Raw genomic sequence first — 18,994 nt, 5'->3', positions numbered from 1 at the left:
CCCGCCAAACAGATTTTTTCTGTCAACCCCCCCCTGCTCCAAGGCCGCCGCCTTCTCACAGGCTGTGGCATTCTTGCAGGCCACTGCAGTAATTGTACCGGTTCCCGACTGGGAGCGGTTCTGAGATTTCTGCTTAAATCTATTCCTACTACCCGAGGAGGGCGGTGCCTTCCGACCTGGATCTCAAGCTTCTCAAGCATGTTCAGGTGCGGCAGTTTCGCATAGTCTCTGCGATCAATCAACGACCCAAGGAGACTCCCTAGCATCCATCGACATCAGAGATGCCTATCTACATGTGCCAATCGCAGTTTCACACCAGCGTTGGCTACGTTTTGCAATCAGAATGGTCCAATTCGTGGCTCTTCCTTTGGGGTTAGCCACGGCCCCTCGAGTATTCTCAAGGTCGGGGTAGTGATCCTTTTGTCCAGGGCAGCCTTCTAGTCTGGGCTTCATCCAGTCCAGACTGTTAGCGGAGTGCCTCGCTCACTCTCGCCACTCTAACCAATTCGGGTGGTTTGTCATTCTGTCCAAGTCCACTCTGACTTTGACCCAGAAGTTCACATACCCAGGGATGCAATTCGGGACTCTGTCGGCACTTGTGAAGCTGCCCTTAGTCAAACAGCAGTCCCTCCGCTGGCGGTCGACGTCGTTCCATCAGGCACCTAATACAGGTGCTGGATCAGATGGTGGTGTCAATGGAAGCAATTCCCTTGCCCAGTTCCATCTGCGTCCTCTGCGGCTGGATATTTTCCGCTGTGGGATCAAGCGGACTTCCTCCTTCCACGGGGCGGTGGCTTCGCCACAGACCAGGGGCTCTTTTCAGCGGTGGCTTCGTCCCCTCTGTCTCAGGGACGCTCCTTCCTGGCTCCGTCCCGGGTGATCCTCACCAAGATGCTAATCTATCCGGCTGGGGAGCAGTTTATCTCCACCATGGAGCGCAGGGCACTTGGACTCTGTCCGAATCAGCCCTCTGGATCAATGTGCTGGAAATCAGAGCTGTGTTTCTAGCTCTCTAAGCCTTTCACCATCTTTTGGCGGCCAGGCACATTCGAGTCCAGTCAGACAACGCTACAGCGTTTGCCTACATCAACCTCCAGGGCGGGACATCAGCCGCCTGGCAATTTTGGAGGTTCATCGCATTCTTCAGTGGACGGAGGACTCCTAGTCCACCATATCCGCAGCCCACATCCCAGACGTGGAAAACTGGGAGGCAGATTGTCTCAGCCGTCAAACCGTGGCTCCACGATCCTCAGGTTTTTGCGGCAGACGCACTGGTTCAAGTTTGGTCCCAGCTTCGTCTGTCTTACGTGTTTCACCCTCTAGTTCTTGCCCAGAGTCCTGCGCAAGATCAGAAAGGAGGGCCGTCGGGTCATTCTCATTACTCCAGACTGACCCAGGCAAGCTTGGTACCCTGACCTGCTCCGTCTGTCCGTAGAGGTGCCATAGCATCTCCCGGACTGTCCAGACCTTCTCTCACGAGGTCCGTCCTTCCGCCAGAACCTGCGGCTCTCAGGTTGACGTCGTGGCGTTTGAGTCATGGATCTTGACGACTTCTGGTATCCCTCCTGAAGTCATCTCCACTATGACTCGAGCTCGGAAGTATCCTTTGGCCTTTTGGCCTTGCCGACCCTCCTGTCCCTTCTACAGTCCGGTCTGCAGCTAGGACTATCCCTCAATTCCCTTAAGGGACAGGTCTCGGCTCTATCAGTGTTGTGCCAGCGGCGTATCGCCCGGCTGGCCCAGGTGCGCTCCTTCATGCAGGGCGCATCTCACATCATTCCGCCTTACCGGTGGCCCTTGGAGCCATGGGACCTTAATTCGGTCCTCGCGGCTTCCGGAAACCCCCCTTTGAGCCTCTTAGGGAGGTTTCTTTGTTTAGTCTTTCACAGAAAGTGGTCTTTCTAGTGGCCATGACTTCCCTCAAGGGAGTCTCTGTTTTGGCTGCACTCTCTTCGGAGCCCTCCCTTCATCAAGACAAGGTGGTTCTCCGTCCGACTCCGGACTTTCTCCCTAAGGTGGTTGCTGTTTCCACCTTAACCGGGGCATTTTCTCTGCCTTCCTTTTGTCCGGCTCCTGTTCATCGCTTTGAAAGGGCGTTGCATACTCTGGATCTGGTGCGGGCACTCCGGATCTATGTGTCTCGCACCGCTGTTCTTAGGCGGTGCACCTCTTTTTTGTGCTGACCGCTGGTCAGCGTAAGGGCCTTTTGGCATTTAAGCCGACCCTGGCTCGTTGGTTTAGGTCGGCCATTTCCAATACCTACCAGTGTACTCAAGTGCCTCTCCCGCCGGGGATCAAGGCACACTTGACCAGAGCTGTCGGTGCCTCTTAGGCTTTCAGGCCCAGGCTACGGCTCAGCAGGTCTGTCAGACTGCCACTTGGACTAGTCTGCATACCTTTTCGAAGCACTACCAAGTGCATGCTCTTGCTTCGGCAGATGCGAGTTTGGGCAGACGCATCCTTCAGGCGGCTGTCGCCCATTTGTGAAGTTAGGTTTCGCCTACTTCTCAGTTTTTCTGTTTATTCCCACCCATGGACTGCTTTAGAACGTCCCATGGTCTGGGTCTCCCATAAGGAACGATGAAGAAAAAGAGAATTTTGTTACTTACCGTAAATTCTTTTTCTTATAGTTCCGACATGGGAGACCCAGCACCCTCCCTGTTGCCTGTTGGCAGGTTTCTTGTTCCGTGTGTTATCACCGGCTGTTGTTGTAGACAGAGGTCCCGGTTGTTCCGGGTTTTGCTCTCTCTACACTTGTGGGTGGATGTCCTCCTTCAGCTTTTGCACTAAACTGGCTAGGACTGGCTACCAGGGGGTGTATATGCTAGGAGGGAGGAGATACACGTTTGAGTGTAGTACTTTGTGTGTCCTCCGGAGGCAGAAGCTATACACCCATGGTCTGGGTCTCCCATGTCGGAACTATAAGAAAAAGAATTTACTGTAAGTAACAAAATTCTCTTTTTATGCCGCGCTATAAACCACAAAGCTGGAGTATTAAAAGGTATTCTTTTATTGAGCCATTCCAATGCGTTTCAAAGGCATGTCCGCCTTCTTCTTCAGGGAAAAAAGAAACATACCAATACAGAAAAAACAAGGGTTTAAATAAGTTTCCAGGTGAGGCCATGTTCCTGGGAATGACCTCATTTCCCCATGACTCATAGCCACGAGGAGCAAAACTACGTCATGATCAAGAAAAAAAAGAGAGAAAAAAAACACATTCTACATGCTTTAGTACATTGAATGAAAAGGAAAATTTCTGTCAAGCACGGTAAAATGATAGAAAAACCATAATAAAAATTGTTTTGTCAACAACAAAAATGTGTATTTATTTGTGCATTTTTCTTGGTAGGTATGGAAAAAAATGGGGGGGGGGAAGAAAAAAAAAAGGGGTTTGAACCCGCAGAGAAGGTGTCGGGAAAGGACGGGATGCTGTCTCCCTGACCATTACTCTGCCTTGGGAGAATACTGGAAAGCAGTAGCTCAAAAAAGGTGTCCTCAGGATTTCCTCGTTCATTTAATTTTTAATTTAATATTTTTGAATGAGATGTTTTGGACTTTTCCCCCTTTTTATTGGGATGATGTGGGGAACGTGAAAGAACAAGTTGTTTCCTGGAGAGTAGTGTACGCACAGTGTGGGCAGAGAAAGAGGCGCATTCGCAAGGAGCGGGTTCCCTGTGGTGAAAGGTGAAGTGAGTTCAGACCGTGGGAAAAGTTGTAGAGCACATGCATGGTGTGAGAGGAGTGAGCGGTTTCTCATGATGAAAGGTGATGTGAGTTCAAAGGCGTGGGAAAAAGCAGCAAAGCGCGTGCTTGAGTGAGGGAGTGATGCAGGGGCCCTGATGTCTACAGGGGGAAGCATGGGGAGGAAATACCTGCTTTGTTGGAGAAAAAGGAGTTTTTGTGCTGAAATTAAACATGCTGTGTTTTGCAGCTTGTGGAAACATGATGGAAAAAAATTATTATATTTGATCATTACATTATTAAGGAAAAAAAGGGGAAATAAAGGGAAATGAACAGGGGACCGACGTGGGTTGAAGATGAAACGTTCTGTACTGATTACCCGAGAGAGAGCGGGTCCCGAAATAGGCAGGCACATGAGTCCGTGTAGGAGATTAGTATGGATAGAGCGATTGTGATAAAAAAAAAGAGAGGAGAAATACAAACGAACATATTGATATAAGGGTGCTGCTTGTTAGGAAGTATAACAAAAACAGGGGGACTGTTAATTTGGTCAAAAATTAAAAATTAGAAATATAGATTAAGAAAGCGTTGGTAAAAGGCTAAAAAGGCTAAAAGGGTGAAAAGCTAAAAAAACAGGTTATATACGTGCAACAATATGCCTAAAAGGTTATAAATACAGATTATATACATACAACAATATGCCTAAAAGTATAAATACAGGCATGGAATATAAATATATAAATATATATGAAAACATGATCATATAAAAACAAAAATATGAATTCATATCTAGAATTAGTTTCCCCCTTTACCAGGCTTATGGGCCTTGGTGGGACATGAGGGGAGAAACAAACTGGAGCCTCTTCTTAAAAAACAAGGGTATGTCTGATGAAAAAGAGGACCCCTCGGAGATCCTGGAGGCCTTATACATACAGTGAATGACAGGCATTTGGAAGTAGGCTGGGAGAGGAGAAATCAATAAAAGAGATCAGTGACCTCATTCAACCCAAGGGGCTTCAGGGTATTGAGCCTATGTATCCGGAAAGTTTCTTTTTTAATTAAAGCCTCCATATCCAGAAATTGTGGTTTATAGCGCGGCATAAAACCCGTCTTTCGTTTTCCGATTTTATACAGTAGATTGTGCTGGGGACACAGGACACATGCAGTTACGCTGCGGTGTAGAACGCAGCGTAACTGCATAAAAATACGCTACATGGGCACATAGAATATTGGGAACCAATCACTAGGATTTTCCTATTTAACTTAAAGCCCAGTGCTATACTGGTACTATCAGGCTGATTCTCTTCATACCATTAGTGGTCAGCTCTGTTATATAGGTTTGAAATCCAAGAAAGTAAAGTTTATAAAATCGGCAGCTTCTTGAGTGACAGCAGCTAATAATAATATCTGGGGGGGTATTCATAGTTATCCTCTTCCACTGTTAGAATTCCCATAAGTGCTATACAATTGATTTAACTTTTCACTAGCAGGACCTGTGTGAGGTTATACCCATGTGACCAGAAGGGGCAGGGCCTCAGCCAACAAAGCTGATACAAAGAAGCAACATTTTTTGTGTTCTGAGGCCCCACCCCTTCTGGTCACATGGGTATGACCTCACACAGGTCCTGCTAGCAAAAAGTTAAATCGATTGTATAATACTTATGCTAATTCTAACAGGGGGAGGGGATAAGTATGAATACCCCCCAGAAATGATCTGATCCTCAGCTGTTGTCACTCAAGAAGCTGCTGATTTTATAAACTTTACTTTCTTGGATTTCAAAACCTCTATATCCGAGCTGACCACTACAGGTATGTAGAGAATCGGCCTCATAGTGCCAGTATAGCACTGGCTTTAGGTTATATACAAGAATCCTGGTGATTGGTGGGCTTTTAAGGTGTATGGGATTGTAGACAAACTTCCTAGATGTGGCGCCAGAGGAAAATTAATGACAAATTGTTGAGCCAGATAATATGAATGAGAACCAAAGATCCTAGAACAACTTCCAAAGAGATTAGGGTACTGTCACACTTTAGCGACGCACCAGCGATTCCCACCAGCGATCTGACCTGGTCAGGATCGCTGGTGCTTTGCTACCTGGTCGCTGGTGAGCTGTCAATCAGGCAGATCTCACCAGCAACCAGTGACCAGCCCCCAGCCAGCAGCGATGCGTGGAAGTGACGCTGCACTTGGTAACTAAGGTAAATATCGGGTAACCAAGGGCTCGGTTACCCGATATTTACGTTGGTTACCAGCACACACCGCTTAGCGCTGGCTCCCTGCACTCCTTGCCACAGTACACATCGGGTTAATAAGCAAACATTTGCTTATTTACCTGATGTGTAACTCCGGCTACGTGTGCAGGGAGCTGGGAGCCAGCACTGGCAGCGTGAGAGCGATGGATGCTGGTAAAGAAGGTAAATATCAGGTAACCAAGGAAAGGGCTTCCCTTGGTTACCCGATATTTACATTGGTTACAGCTTACCGCAGGCTGCAAGATGACGGCTCCCTGCACGTTCAGATCGTTGCTCTCTCGCTGTCACACACAGCGATGTGTGCTTCACAGCGGGAGAGCAACATCAAAAAAATGAACCAGAGCAGTGTGTAACAAGCAGCGATCTCACAGCAAGGGCCAGATCGCTGCTCAGTGTCACACAGAGCGAGATCGCTAATGAGGTCACTGCTGCGTCACAAAAAACGTGACTTGGCAGCGATCTCGATAGCGATCTCGCTATGTGTGAAGCACGCCTTAGAGGTGCATTTTAAGGTCAAGATTCATCAGTTTCAGATCTTACCATTTGTCACTGTATTAGCCTAAGTGGACTTCATGGAAGATAACCGAGGAGGAAAGCAAATCATTAAACTGTGGGTCTTGAATCTGTGCAAGGTATAATAAAATTTTAAGACTGTCAAGCCATTTTTCAGCAAAATGTGCTGCCCAGTGTCGGAAAGCTTGGTTTGAGTCACAGGTCATGGATCCTCAAAGTGAACCCAGAACGCTCATCTAAAACATCCACAAATGGCTGAGAGCAAAGCTTTGGACTATTCTGAAGTGGCTTCTTTGAGCCCTGAGCTAAATTCTATTGGACATCTGTGGAAGGAGCTGAAGCCTGCAGTCTGGAGACGGCACCTTCACACCTGAGACACAATGAGCAGTTTGCTCTTGAGTAGTCAACCAAAATATCCTTGGACAGATGCAGACGTCTCTTTGAGAGTTACAGAAATCGTTTGTTTGCAGTGTTTGCCACAGTCCTACTGTATCCACACTGGCCGACATTGAGGTCCTGTGCAGATGCACTTTGATCTGCCCTGAGCAGGCCAGATAAAAGTATTGTAGTGCGCATGCGCGGGACCAGGATGCTGGCTAGTGTGGATAACGTAGGATGCGTCATGCACCCAGGCTTCAGAAGAAGGAGGACAAACATGGCCGAAAGAAGAGGCACTGGTACCGGAGAGCGGAAACACGCATCCGACCAGTCTGCACCGCACCGCCCTTTAGGTGAGTATTATAAAGTGATTTTTACGTTCTACACAGTGGCCTGGGCTATTATATACAGCATATTAGAATGCTGTATATAAGAGCCCACTGGTGGTGACCGCAGCTTATCGGCGCCAAATCTGATGACAGGTTCCCTTTAAATTTAAGGCAACCATCATTATTATCCAGGTCATTTTTATTCGTTTGCTCTTTGTATTTTCTGTTGATCCACAATACATTAGCAATGTCTGATTTTCATTTGTTGATATTCCGTAAATCGAATTTGAAAATTTACTTTTTCTTAGTTTCAAGTTACTTCACTGACCATTGTGGGTTTATCTGATTTTAACAGATGGGAACCAACAATTTTGTACGTGTGTGTGTGTATAGCCACTTAAGCTGGAACTGCCAATGATCTGCTTATATAATTATGGTGAACTTTGGAAAAATTAACAGTGGTACATTAATAATATCCACATCTGTGCCAACATTGATTTAAGGGCTGAAGTTTTTAGCGGATAGTTCCTGGTGATCCTTTGTATCGGCATGCTCTTTGCTGTTTGTTATTTGTTGCTGTGACGCTCCATTCCATTATTTCCTTCATTACTTATTAAGACAGCCTGTTTCCCCTGGTCCACTAAATTAATTTGACATGTGGTCTGATACTTAGAGATTATGTACGCTACGTGGATATCATTCTTAATAAAGGCTATGTACCAACATTAGACATTACCAGCCCACTCATGAAATAAGCGAACACTGGGTTTCCAACCAATGAGACGGCCACCCATCCTGAGAACAGGGGGATGCCGGGGGAACCTTCTAATCTTGGAATATACGCTTTACTTTTTTGGCTCTTAAGACCTTTCTTTTATCGCTGACCACTTTTTGTTGGGCATGTGCATGCCATTTGTGCATGTTTGGGTTCTTCATTGTGTTATATGCAGAATATTCTGTGTTGTATTTCAGCTTAATAATCACAGGTTTATTTAAGGTAAGTTGATTCCAGTTAACTTCTTTTAAAGGAAGACTAATAAACCATTGGCCACTTAACTGACCTGTACGTTGTTTTCTCTTTTACTCATGAGTTTACTGTTAAGGTAAAATAGCATATATCTATCAAATTGATTGAAAACAGAGACCCATATATATGTAGTCTGTGGAAAGCAATCAATACATTTATGTTGCATGATTTTAATTAGAAATCGATAAGCCCAGCAGCAAAACTTTATTGGTTAGCCACTGCATTACTGCACTTGGAAAGAAAGAAGTAAATACTGCCAATTAATGTGTGCAGTGTTTGCTATGGGTCTGTTGCACTAAGCACCCAGGGTCCCACTTAAATAGAAATTGTCACCAAAGCAAATCTTTTGAAATGAGAGGATCAGTGTGCTTCCACGACAACGTGATTGCACCCACTAAGCAGCCCCCTAAGATGCCAAACGGGTAGGCTGAAATAAAGCACTTCCTAGGTTCAAATGATGTATTAGGTCATGTAGGGTTGGGAAATATTTTTCCAAGGTGCTAACTTGATAAAGAAAACTATGTAATCAACCAGGAAGCTCACAGCTCTGGAATCACCTCACTTCCTGATTTCTGGCAGGGCAGGCTCTCCGCCTTGTGAATGACAGTTCAAGTGAGTAGCAGAGCTGTATTATTAGAGAATGTGCACACGTAGCAGATTTTCTGCACACAAAACTACATGTATTGGCAAGAAAAAATGCACATTTTTTAATCAAGTTTTGCTAGTTTTTTCACACATGCTTTTTCAAGTTTTTTTTTTTTGTTTTTTTTTTTGTCATGGCGATCGTGGGGGTCCCTGTGCTGTACTCCTGTGATCGCCGCTGGGTCTGCAGCTTATTTAACTGCCGGGACCCAGCTTTTATTGTCAGGAACAGTGCCTGCACCACTCCTGTCAGTTTAACCCCTTGAATGCTGCGATCATTGCACTTGCAGCATTCAGGAGGCAGGGAGAGGAATCGCTTACCTCTCCCTGGTAGTCCAGTTCCTGTAATGCGATCACAGGGATCTGATCCCTGCCATGGTGACCCTGAGTCGTCACCATGACGACCTCTGGTTACTGAGCTTCGGATCACCTCACAGACCATACCAGATGCACGGGGTGTGAGGCAAAGTGTCAGTGCTGTGAGAGCAGCACTGACAGATATTATCAACTGCAGTGATCAAGCACTGCAGTGGATTATATAAAATGCAAAAAAAAGGACAAAAGAATTGACATGCTTGTTCTTTTTTCTGCAACAAAATCTGCAAGGAACAAAGAAGCAACATGTGCACAGCAAATCCAGATTCTCATAGACTTTGCTGGCATGTGTCTTTCCTTGCAGTATTGCTTAAAATCTGCAAGGAAAATTGCATGACAAAAGCAGCAAAAAAGCAACGTCTGTACATAGCCTTAGAAGTATTAGGGTATGTCCACACGCTGCATTCTTGATTTGACAAAAAAAATGCACCATCTGTGAGACTTGACAACTGGAAACACTGCGTTTCACAAAAAAAAGGTAAAAATGCATGTGTTTTTGATGCGTTTTTGTCAGTGCGGTTTTTTAAAGGAGAAATAAAATATGATAGGATAGGATAATTGATAGCTAGAATAGATTGAAGAAATGGATAGAACATATAGAATAGATAGAATATATAGAATAGAAAATAAGAAACAACATATAGAATAGACAGAAATAACAGAATAGTTCGATAAGGGGAATAGCTAGCTTTGGACAGCTGTTTTTATTTTTTTTTAAAAAAATTTCTGTAAAAAAAAATGACGTGCGGTCCCCCTTATTTTTTTATATCCAGCACAGTAACAGCAGCTGCAGGCTGCAACTCTCAGCTGTCTTCTGTACCTTGGCTGGGTATGAAAAATATAGGGGATCCCACTTTTTTTTTTTATTTTTTTTTTTTTATTTATTTAAAAAAAAAAATCATGTGGGATCCCATCATTTTTCTAAAACTAGCCAAGGTGCAGCAGACAACTGGGGGCTAATATTATTAAGGTAGAAAAGCCCATTGTTACTTGGCCCTTTCCAGCCTAACAATAGCAGACCTCAGCCGCCCCAGAAGTGGCATATCTATAAGATGCGCCTATTATGGCGCTGGACCCGGCTCTTCCCGTTGCCCTGATGCAGTGGCAATTGGGTTAATAAGGAGTTAAAGGCAGTCCACAGTAGCCACTAAGTCCTAGATTAGTGATGGCAGTCGTCTGAGACCCCACCCCCATCACTAATCTGTAAGTGAAATTAAATAAACACATACACCCCAAAATCCCTGTCTTGTCACAGCAGCACCATAGAGCATGACTGCCCACTGACAGCAGCCAGACAGCTGCGCGATGAGAATGCACCTGGGTGAACCTCTGAGGTCAGTGCCACGAGACAGGCTGTAGTGCGGAGCCCGCAGTTGTAACGTCAGGGGTTCACCCGATTTCATTCTCAGCTTGCGGGTCTGTCTGTGTCGCGGCTTGATTTGCAGTCACAGGTGAAGGACTCCAGCTGTGACCGGAAATCACCTGAGTGACGGCACCGCTGATCGCGCTGCTCACTTCAGTCACTCTGGTGATTTGCTGTCACAAGTCGAGGACTCCAGCTGTGACATCGGCTAACCTGAGTGACGTGACTGCTGATAGTGTGACTCACTTCAGTTGCTACGTGTAGCTCACAGCGAGCAGTCTTGTTCTATGGCGCTCGCTGTGAGTGTCAGATATAGCAGTGCTGGAAGCATCATGGGACCTCATGGGGATTACGTCGGACCTGGAGGGGTCTTTGGGGGGTTAATAAAGTGGTGAAATAGGGTGCTTTTTTTGTCTTTTATTTCAAATTAAGGATTTTTCGGCGTTCGTGTTTATTTACTTTTACTTACAGATTAGTTATGAGGGGGTTTCTCATAGACGTCTGCTATCACTAAGCTAGGACTTAGTGGCTGCTGTGGGCTGCCATGAAATCCTTATTACCCCAATTGCAACCGCACCAGGGCAATGGGGATGAGCCAGGTAAAGTCCCGGGACTGTCGTATCTAATGGATGCGGAAATTCCGGGTGGCTGCTGGCTGATATTTTTAGGCTGGGGGGCTCCCAATAACGTGGGTTTCCCCAGTCTGAGAATACCAGCCCCCAGCTGTTAAGCTTTATCTTGGCTGGGTATCAAAATTGGAGGACTGCATGCCGTTTTTTTTAATTTATTTATTTATTGTACTGTATGATGTAGACCCGCCCACCGGCGGCTGTGATTGGTTGCAGTCTGACAGCTGTCACTCAGCATGGAGGCATGTCTGACTGCAACCAATCATAGGCGCCGGTGGGCTGGGAAGCAGTGAATATGAGATGAGCGTAATGAGCGGATGAAGTGAATGAGATGAGTCTAATGAACGGCCGGCACTTTCAGAAGCAGGAGAGGCCCCGGGAGCAGTGTGACAGGCGCGCCGGTGATCGGTGAGTATGAAGCAGAGAGAGAGAGAATGGATAAAAGTTGGTGACCTGCGTTTTTGTTGACAAAAATGCATTCAAAACATTTTGGTTGTGTTTTGACACCTCACGCATTTCAATGAGTGGAAAATGTTCACAAAACGCAATGAAGAAGTGACATGCTGCTTTTCTTTTTAGGCAACGATTTTGACAAATATTTGTCAAATAAAACTGCCAGAAAAATGCAACGTGCTCATGGAATTTCTCATAGACTTTGCTGGGGAAGCAAAACGCATGCATTTTGTCATTGACACAGTGCAGATTAAAACGCAACCAAAACACACAAAAAAAAATGCAACGTGCGCACATGGCCTAAAGCTCAGCACAAGTTCTGCCGTAATACATTTAGTATTAGGAAAACTGCTCTGATTTCACAAAAGTTATAACAGCAGCTTATCAGGAGCAGGGGGGAGGTGAGACGCTAAATAATGTATAGAAATCAATGGGCTGGAGAGAGGTGGTTGGGATGTTAGATGTTAACTTCTCTTTTAGAATGTTGCTACTGCATACACTCCCAGGGTTTGGAGCCCGAGCTCCACAGAAACTAGCTCTACACTACATAAGATAAAAGCTCTCATTTCAAGAGAATGACAGCAAATAGAAAAAGAAAGTCAATTACAAACTTGCTTATTTTCATGCTGTCTAACTAAAGCATATTTAATAACATGAGAATACTAATAATAATGAGGAAAAGTGATGGGTAGAACTTTATCTAGGCTAACTAATCAATCCTTATTTTAATACTTCTATTTTTTTGACAATTCTAAAGCTGTGATCTTCACCAACAAATTTCCTTTATATCACAAAACAATAGATATGGCATGCCATTATTGTATGCAATGCAGATCAAATTATGAGTTCAGAAACACAATGCAATTTATGTTCTCCATTATAAAAAGCAATAGAAAAACAGGGAAATTCCGTTATTCAAGGAGGTTGGAATTGCACTGTGAGGTTATCCTAAATGAGGGTGGAAAGGTTCAGAAGACCAGATCCCCTCAGTGTCCAAGATACACCACATCCAGTATCTACAGGTTCAGTAGCAGGAATAAAAGACAGCGCAGCTTCTGACAACATTATTGTATTCGTATGACGATATCCTGTATAACTCCCAGCAATCCAGGAAATTCAGAACTGTCACAAAGGGTGAATACTATGCGATGCTGCTGAACTTCTGGGAGTGCTGCGTCTTGTTATGGATTGCTGAGAATTATAAACAATAATGGCAGCAGAAGCAGTTCTTTCCTTCCCACTCCTGCTACTGCATTTGTAGCTGCTGGATGCAAAAGAGCGATAAAGGCAGACCAGCATTAGGTCATTTATCAGGATCACCTGCCACCTACTTTTAGCTGCTCCCCAAGCAATTCTGCCTCCAATGTTCATATGTATATATGTGATTCTAATAATTTAGCCCATTGTATGCTTTTTACTTTATAGTTGGTGTTTCTGGATACAATTTACCATAGTTTTGGTTTTTTTTATTTTTTTTTTTTCTTACAATATTACAATTTCTATTGTTTCTCATTACTTTGTAGTTGTTGTATCTTCTCCAGTTGAAGAAAATGACAAAGCTTCAAAGCGATTCAGACTTTCTACAAAAACTCCTCTCAAAGAGAGTCCATCTGTTTCACCTTCACCAGTGTTAGACCAGGGTTCGTCCATTTTCCGTGAGAAGTTCATCCCTCCTGAACTCAGCATCTGGGATTATTTCGTAGCCAAGGTATCTGACTAAAAGGCAATCTCTTTGTATACAGTGAATACAATACATGTAATCTAATTTTGTCTACATCAGGAACCCTAGCCCAAGTGAGATTGTGGGGGTCTACCTATTAATGCTCTGTCGAATCCGTTTACAACCTATATCAGTAGCATTATATAACATGTTTACCTTGTCATTTTTGGTATAATACGCAATGAATAAACTGACAATACAAGTGCTAATATAGCTATAGTTGTAATTTACACATTTATACATAAACAGGCTTGCACTTTACAAATGGCAGAGCCTGAGTGTATTTTTATTATTATTTTATTAATAATAATATTTATTCCATGGTGCTTATGTGAAAAGGGGTACACATAATAGAGACAAGTACAATAAACATTACAAGGCACAGACAGGTACAGGAGGAAAGAGCTCACTGCCCGTGAGGGCTCTCCATCTACAATGGATAGGTGAGGTTGGAGATGGTTGTGTTTCGCTATGAAGAACTGAGGGTTGTTGCAGGTTGTAGGCTTGTCGGAAAAGGAGGGTCATCATGTTACTTTTGAAGCTATTCAAGGTAGACGAGAGTCTGATATGTTGTGGCAGAGCATTCAGGGTATGAGGGATGCACGGGAGAAATCTTGGATACGATTGTGGGAAGAGGAAATGCAAGGGGAATAGAGAAGGCAATCTTGTGAGGATCAGAGGTTACATGCAGGTAAGTACCAGGAGACTAGGTCACAGATGTATGGAGAAGACAGGTTGTGGATGGCTTTGTTAGTCATGGTTAGGGTTTTGAACTAGAGTCATTGGACAATGGGAAGCTAGTGAAGGGATTGGCAGAGAGGAGAGGTCGTGGAGTAGCCGGGGAACAGGTGGATTAGTCGGCCAGCATAGTTTAGAAAAGATTGTAGGGGTGCGAGACTGTTAGAAGGGAGGCCACAGAGCAGTGGGTTGCAATAGTCTAGATGGGAAATAATAAGGGCATGCATTAGTGTTTTTGCAGCTTCTTGGGAAAGTAAATGTACAAATCTGGGAAATATAGTTTTGAGTTGGAGGCAGCAACAGGTGAAGAGGGCTCTGACGTGTGGCTTGAAGGAGAGAGCAGTCGAGAGTTACCCCCAGGCAGCAACCACATGGGACAGGGGTCAGTGAGCAGTTATTGACTTTGATGGATAGGTCAGTTGGGGGGGTTGAGTGAGGATGAAAGATAATGAATTCTGGGGTTTTTTTTCCCATGGTCAGTTTTAGAAATCAAGCAGAGCGGATGTGCTAGTAGACAGACATTGCAGGATTCTGATTAGTAAGGAGATGATGTCAGGTCCAGAGAAGTAGATCTGTATATAATCAACGTAGAGGTCATACTGAAAGCCGAGGGACTCTGAGCTTTCCCAGGCTGAAGGTATAGTTGGAGAGCAGCAGTGGTCAAAGAACTGAACCTTGGGGGACACCGACAGATAGGGGGCAAGGGAAGGAAGTGGTGTGAAAGTGGGAGACACTGGAAGCTTGATCGGTTAGGTATGAGGAGATCCAAGATAAGGCCAAGTCTGTGATGCCTAGGGATGAGAGAATCTGTAGTAGAAGGAAATGGTCCACTCTGTCGAAGGCAGAGGGACAGGTTCAGGAGGCGGACGACGACCACCGAGTAGTGTCGCTTGGCTTTGGTGGTTTGTAGGTCATTGGAGATTTTACTTGCCGCAGTTTCAGTGGAATAATGCAGTCAGAAGCCAGATTGTAGCCAGTCAAAGAGGGAGCAGGAAGAGAAGTATGAGGACAGTTCAAGGTGGACATGCTGTTCCAGTAGTTGTGAGGCATAGGGGAGAAGTGATATGGAGCGATATTTCAACACAGAGGAAGGGTCAAGGGAGGGCTTTTTGAGGATGGGTGTGATGGAGGCACATTTAAAGCATGAAAGGTATAGACCAGTTGTTAATGATTGAAGAAATGGGTTAGGGCGGGATAAAGATTGGGGATGATGTGGGATGGGAGCGGGTCAAGTGGACAGGTGATGAGATGTGATCTTGAGAGTAGAGAGAAAAGATGATCTGTCATGGTGGAGAAACTGGTTTTGGCGGAAGAGAGCTTAGTAGTTATGAGGAGAGGCTGTGGGTTCAAAGCTTGCTCTGATGTTGTCAATCTTGTGCTTGAAGAAAGAGGCAAATTCTTCAGCAGGGATGAGATGAGAGGTAGGTGGTGTCGGGGATGGAGGAGAGAGTTGAAAGTGTTGAATAGATGTTTAGGATTGTGAGATAGGGAGGATATGAGGGATATGAAGTAGGTTTGTTTTGCAGCAGTGAGCGCAAACTTGAAAGTGGTGAGGGACTGTTTGTATTGATGAAGTGCTCGGTGGAATGAGACTTCTTCCATCTCCACTCAGCAATCCTGGAAGCCCGTCTCCGATCTTTAGCCTGACTCGTGTTCTAAGGTTGCCTGTTGATCGTGCAGGTTTTGGTATGCTTGAGGGCGGCAGCCGATTCCAGTGCTGCAGAGATTGTGGTGTTGTATAAAATGGCAGAAGCATCTGCATCATATGAAGAAGCAATATCTGTAAGAGGGAGAAGGGACTGAGAAAGTGAGTTTAAATCAAGTTGTTTGAGATTTCTGCGTGGGTATAAAAGTTTGTGGAGGGGGGGTATGTTCTTGGAGAATAAAGGGAAGAGAATGTGAATAGTTTGTGATCAGATGAGGGGTTGGTGAGTTTTAGAGGTTAGATAGTGAACCGAAATGAGTGAAGATGAGGTCCAGCATGTGGCCATCTTTGTGAGTAGCTGCAGAGCACCATTGAGTCAGGCTGAAGGATCAAAGAGTGTTAAACGTTTAAAGACAGATGAGTGGGAGGTGTCAATGGGGATGTTGAGAAAGTCACCCATGATGATGATGATGACAGTGGAAAGGAAATGAAGTAGCTAGATGGTGAAAGTGGTCAAGAAAGGTGGTTGCCGGAACAGGGGGGAAGTAAAGGACAGCGAGTTGGAGGGGGAATAGATGCGGACGGAGTGCACTTCAAAAGAGGGAAGAGTAGCGGAGGGTGATAGTAAAATTGGGTTTCAGAATTGGATTGCAGACAGAGCGAGCGTTCCATAGGGCTCCTGTTACAGCAATTGTGGGCGCGGAGCCTGGGTGAATGAATATAAGGTTAGAAGGATTGCGAAAATTTGTCATAGATCGTGGGTGGGGGTTAGAAGTGACTGTGGGGATATGGTGAGAAGGGCCAGGATTTGGAGAGATATCACCAGCAATGAGGAGAAGCAGCGAGAGTGTTAGTAGGTGGGAGCTGGAAAGGCCATGAGAAGGCCATGAGTGTCTGGAGAGACAGGGTTTTATGTGGAGGAAGAGGTCTGAGGAGGAGGTGAAATGAGTGGGGAGGATGGAGGGAGAGATGACAAGTTCATTACTGGGTGTAGGGATCAGGGGGGTAAGTAAAAAGTGAAGTATTATAGGAGTGAAAGTGAAAAGAAACAGAAACATTGTTTACATTGTCTATGTATCTAGTTACCTTCAGGTTCAATTTTGGTCTAATTCATTATAGTACACTTAGGGATGCACACACCAGATTGTCTCAGCAGACATGGACACAATATATATTGGTAGAAGTGCACTCAGGTGTATCGCAGAGGGGAGGTGCCAGTACTCATCATGCTTACTTAAATCAAAGCTGGGCCCAGATGTAGGATAATATAGGCAGAGCAAACAAGGGGTCAAAAAAGAAAAGTGAGGAGGGGGTCATGGAGTGGTCAGTTAAAAACATACCAGATAGAAAAATGCAGCACACACAAGGGACATCAGATCATAGGAAAGTGGAGTATTTTTTAAACATACCTGTGGAAAGAGTGGACACGATGATTAGATGATGGGTAGAGAGCTGAGATGATGAATAGTGCATAATATAAAATTCTAATTCATTATAGTACACTTATAGATCCACACTTAGGGCTGTACATGCTGACTTTATTATACTCTTCCTTATCCATCCCCAGCTCATTGCTGGTTACTGTATTAAACATGTGGGGGGATATACAGTACGGTGTCCTATCCATTACATTGGAATAGCAGTAGGATAGCATCTACTATTATACAGAAAACCCAGCCACTGACCTCCCAATCTGATGTATCTTATGTATATGCATACCGTAACATAAATGACATGGTAATAGTGACTTAAACATGAGGAGAAATCGCACATCTCCATCATTGTATACTTTTATTGAGCAGTTATTGAAATTGACATTACAGTCATTTTATTTTATTTTCAGCCTTACTTTCCACTGTCACAAGACAGACTGGAATATGATTCTGAGGACAGCCTAGGAAGTGATGACGAGGAAGCGGATGACATGTCATTATCTGATGTCCAGATTCAAGAACACTCAAATCCGAACTCTTACAGGTACAGTGCAGCATAGCAGAGGCATTAAACCGAAATCTGATAGAACGGCATTGCCAGGTCTATGGGGATGTGCAGACATTTCAGTTAAACAAAGGCCTCATACATTAGTCAGTAGTACCATAGATGAAATGGCAAATGATAGCATAAGAAATTGTCCACCCCTAGGAGGTACATTTTCTGCAAGCTGAGCAGCTTTGCTATTCTTAATGGTGTGTAAGTTACACACCTTAAGGCCATGTGCCCATGGGAGCTTTTTGCTGCGGAGTTTGCCGCTGAAAACCTGTGGATTTTTCTGGATTTTCCAGATAAATCCGCAGGTTCTAACATGTACAGGCACTCCCCATGTTACCCTATGGGACATGGGGAGTGTATGTGTCCACGCTGCGGAATCTCCTGCGGAGATCCCTCAGCCGCACCTAACTGCATGTCAATTATTCATGCGGATTTACTTGCGGAGATCCCGGCCCTCCGCTATGGAGATAGAGGCCGGGACGTCCGCAGGTAAATCGCATGAAACTCCGCATGTTTCCCGCAGCTATTCCGCTGGAAACTCGCAGCTAAAAATAGCCTCGGATGCCGGCGGGCAGCTGCGGGAAACATGCGGCCGTACCTGCGAATATATCCGCAGGTACGAGCGCCCGTGGGCACATGGCCTAAGGATTTGGCTTTGCTTGCTGATTCCAGCAGAGACTCACTGACCAAAGGATACATGGAACGAAGTAGCAGAGACTGTAGTTGGCACATGACTGCATATATGCAGATGGCAAACTTTTGGTTGTGCGATAACTGCTGGAATCGGCAAATGGAGCTGAATCCTAACTATGTGTACATTACACATCATTGAGATTCGTGAAGCTGCATGGTTTAATGGAAATTTACACAGGGGTTGACAACCCATTTAAAGGGATATCCTGCTAAAAGTATTTGTTTATCCATTGGATAAGTGATGAATGGTAGATTGATGGGGATCCATAGTAGAAAACCAGTAGTTTGCTTGGCTGTTTCCATTAGTGGAGTCCAAGCAATAAGACCCAACCTGATCTAGGATTTATCAAGTGTCCAGGAAAAAGATACATACAATCTAGAATACCCTTTTCAGAGGCACTGTTAGAGAATTTGCACCTTATTAGTTCCTTTGGGTTCCACTAAGGTATCTAAAAAAAATTGTTTATAATGGCTAACTGAAAAGATGGTAATAATAACAAGCTTTTGAGACTACTCGGGTCTCGCTATATATTACCATCTTTTCAGTTAGCCACTAAAAGGTATCA

General features: G+C 44.7%; 1 protein-coding gene across 2 annotated transcripts in view; it reads left to right on the top strand.

The window, feature by feature from the left end:
* Window positions 1-18,994, top strand: part of DMXL1 (Dmx like 1) — a 330,551-nt gene that overhangs the window by 205,751 nt on the left and 105,806 nt on the right. For both annotated transcript variants that reach the window (XM_075324980.1, XM_075324981.1), the window contains 2 exons: window positions 13,167-13,351; window positions 17,590-17,723. In XM_075324980.1, coding sequence (XP_075181095.1) covers window positions 13,167-13,351; window positions 17,590-17,723 — 319 coding nt within the window. The remainder of the gene's footprint in view (window positions 1-13,166; window positions 13,352-17,589; window positions 17,724-18,994) is intronic.

This window comes from Anomaloglossus baeobatrachus, chromosome 1, assembly GCF_048569485.1.
Source record: "Anomaloglossus baeobatrachus isolate aAnoBae1 chromosome 1, aAnoBae1.hap1, whole genome shotgun sequence".
Classification (NCBI taxonomy): domain Eukaryota; kingdom Metazoa; phylum Chordata; class Amphibia; order Anura; family Aromobatidae; genus Anomaloglossus; species Anomaloglossus baeobatrachus.
Note: the sequence above shows the minus strand (reverse complement) of the source record. Positions and strands in the feature narration are given on the sequence as shown.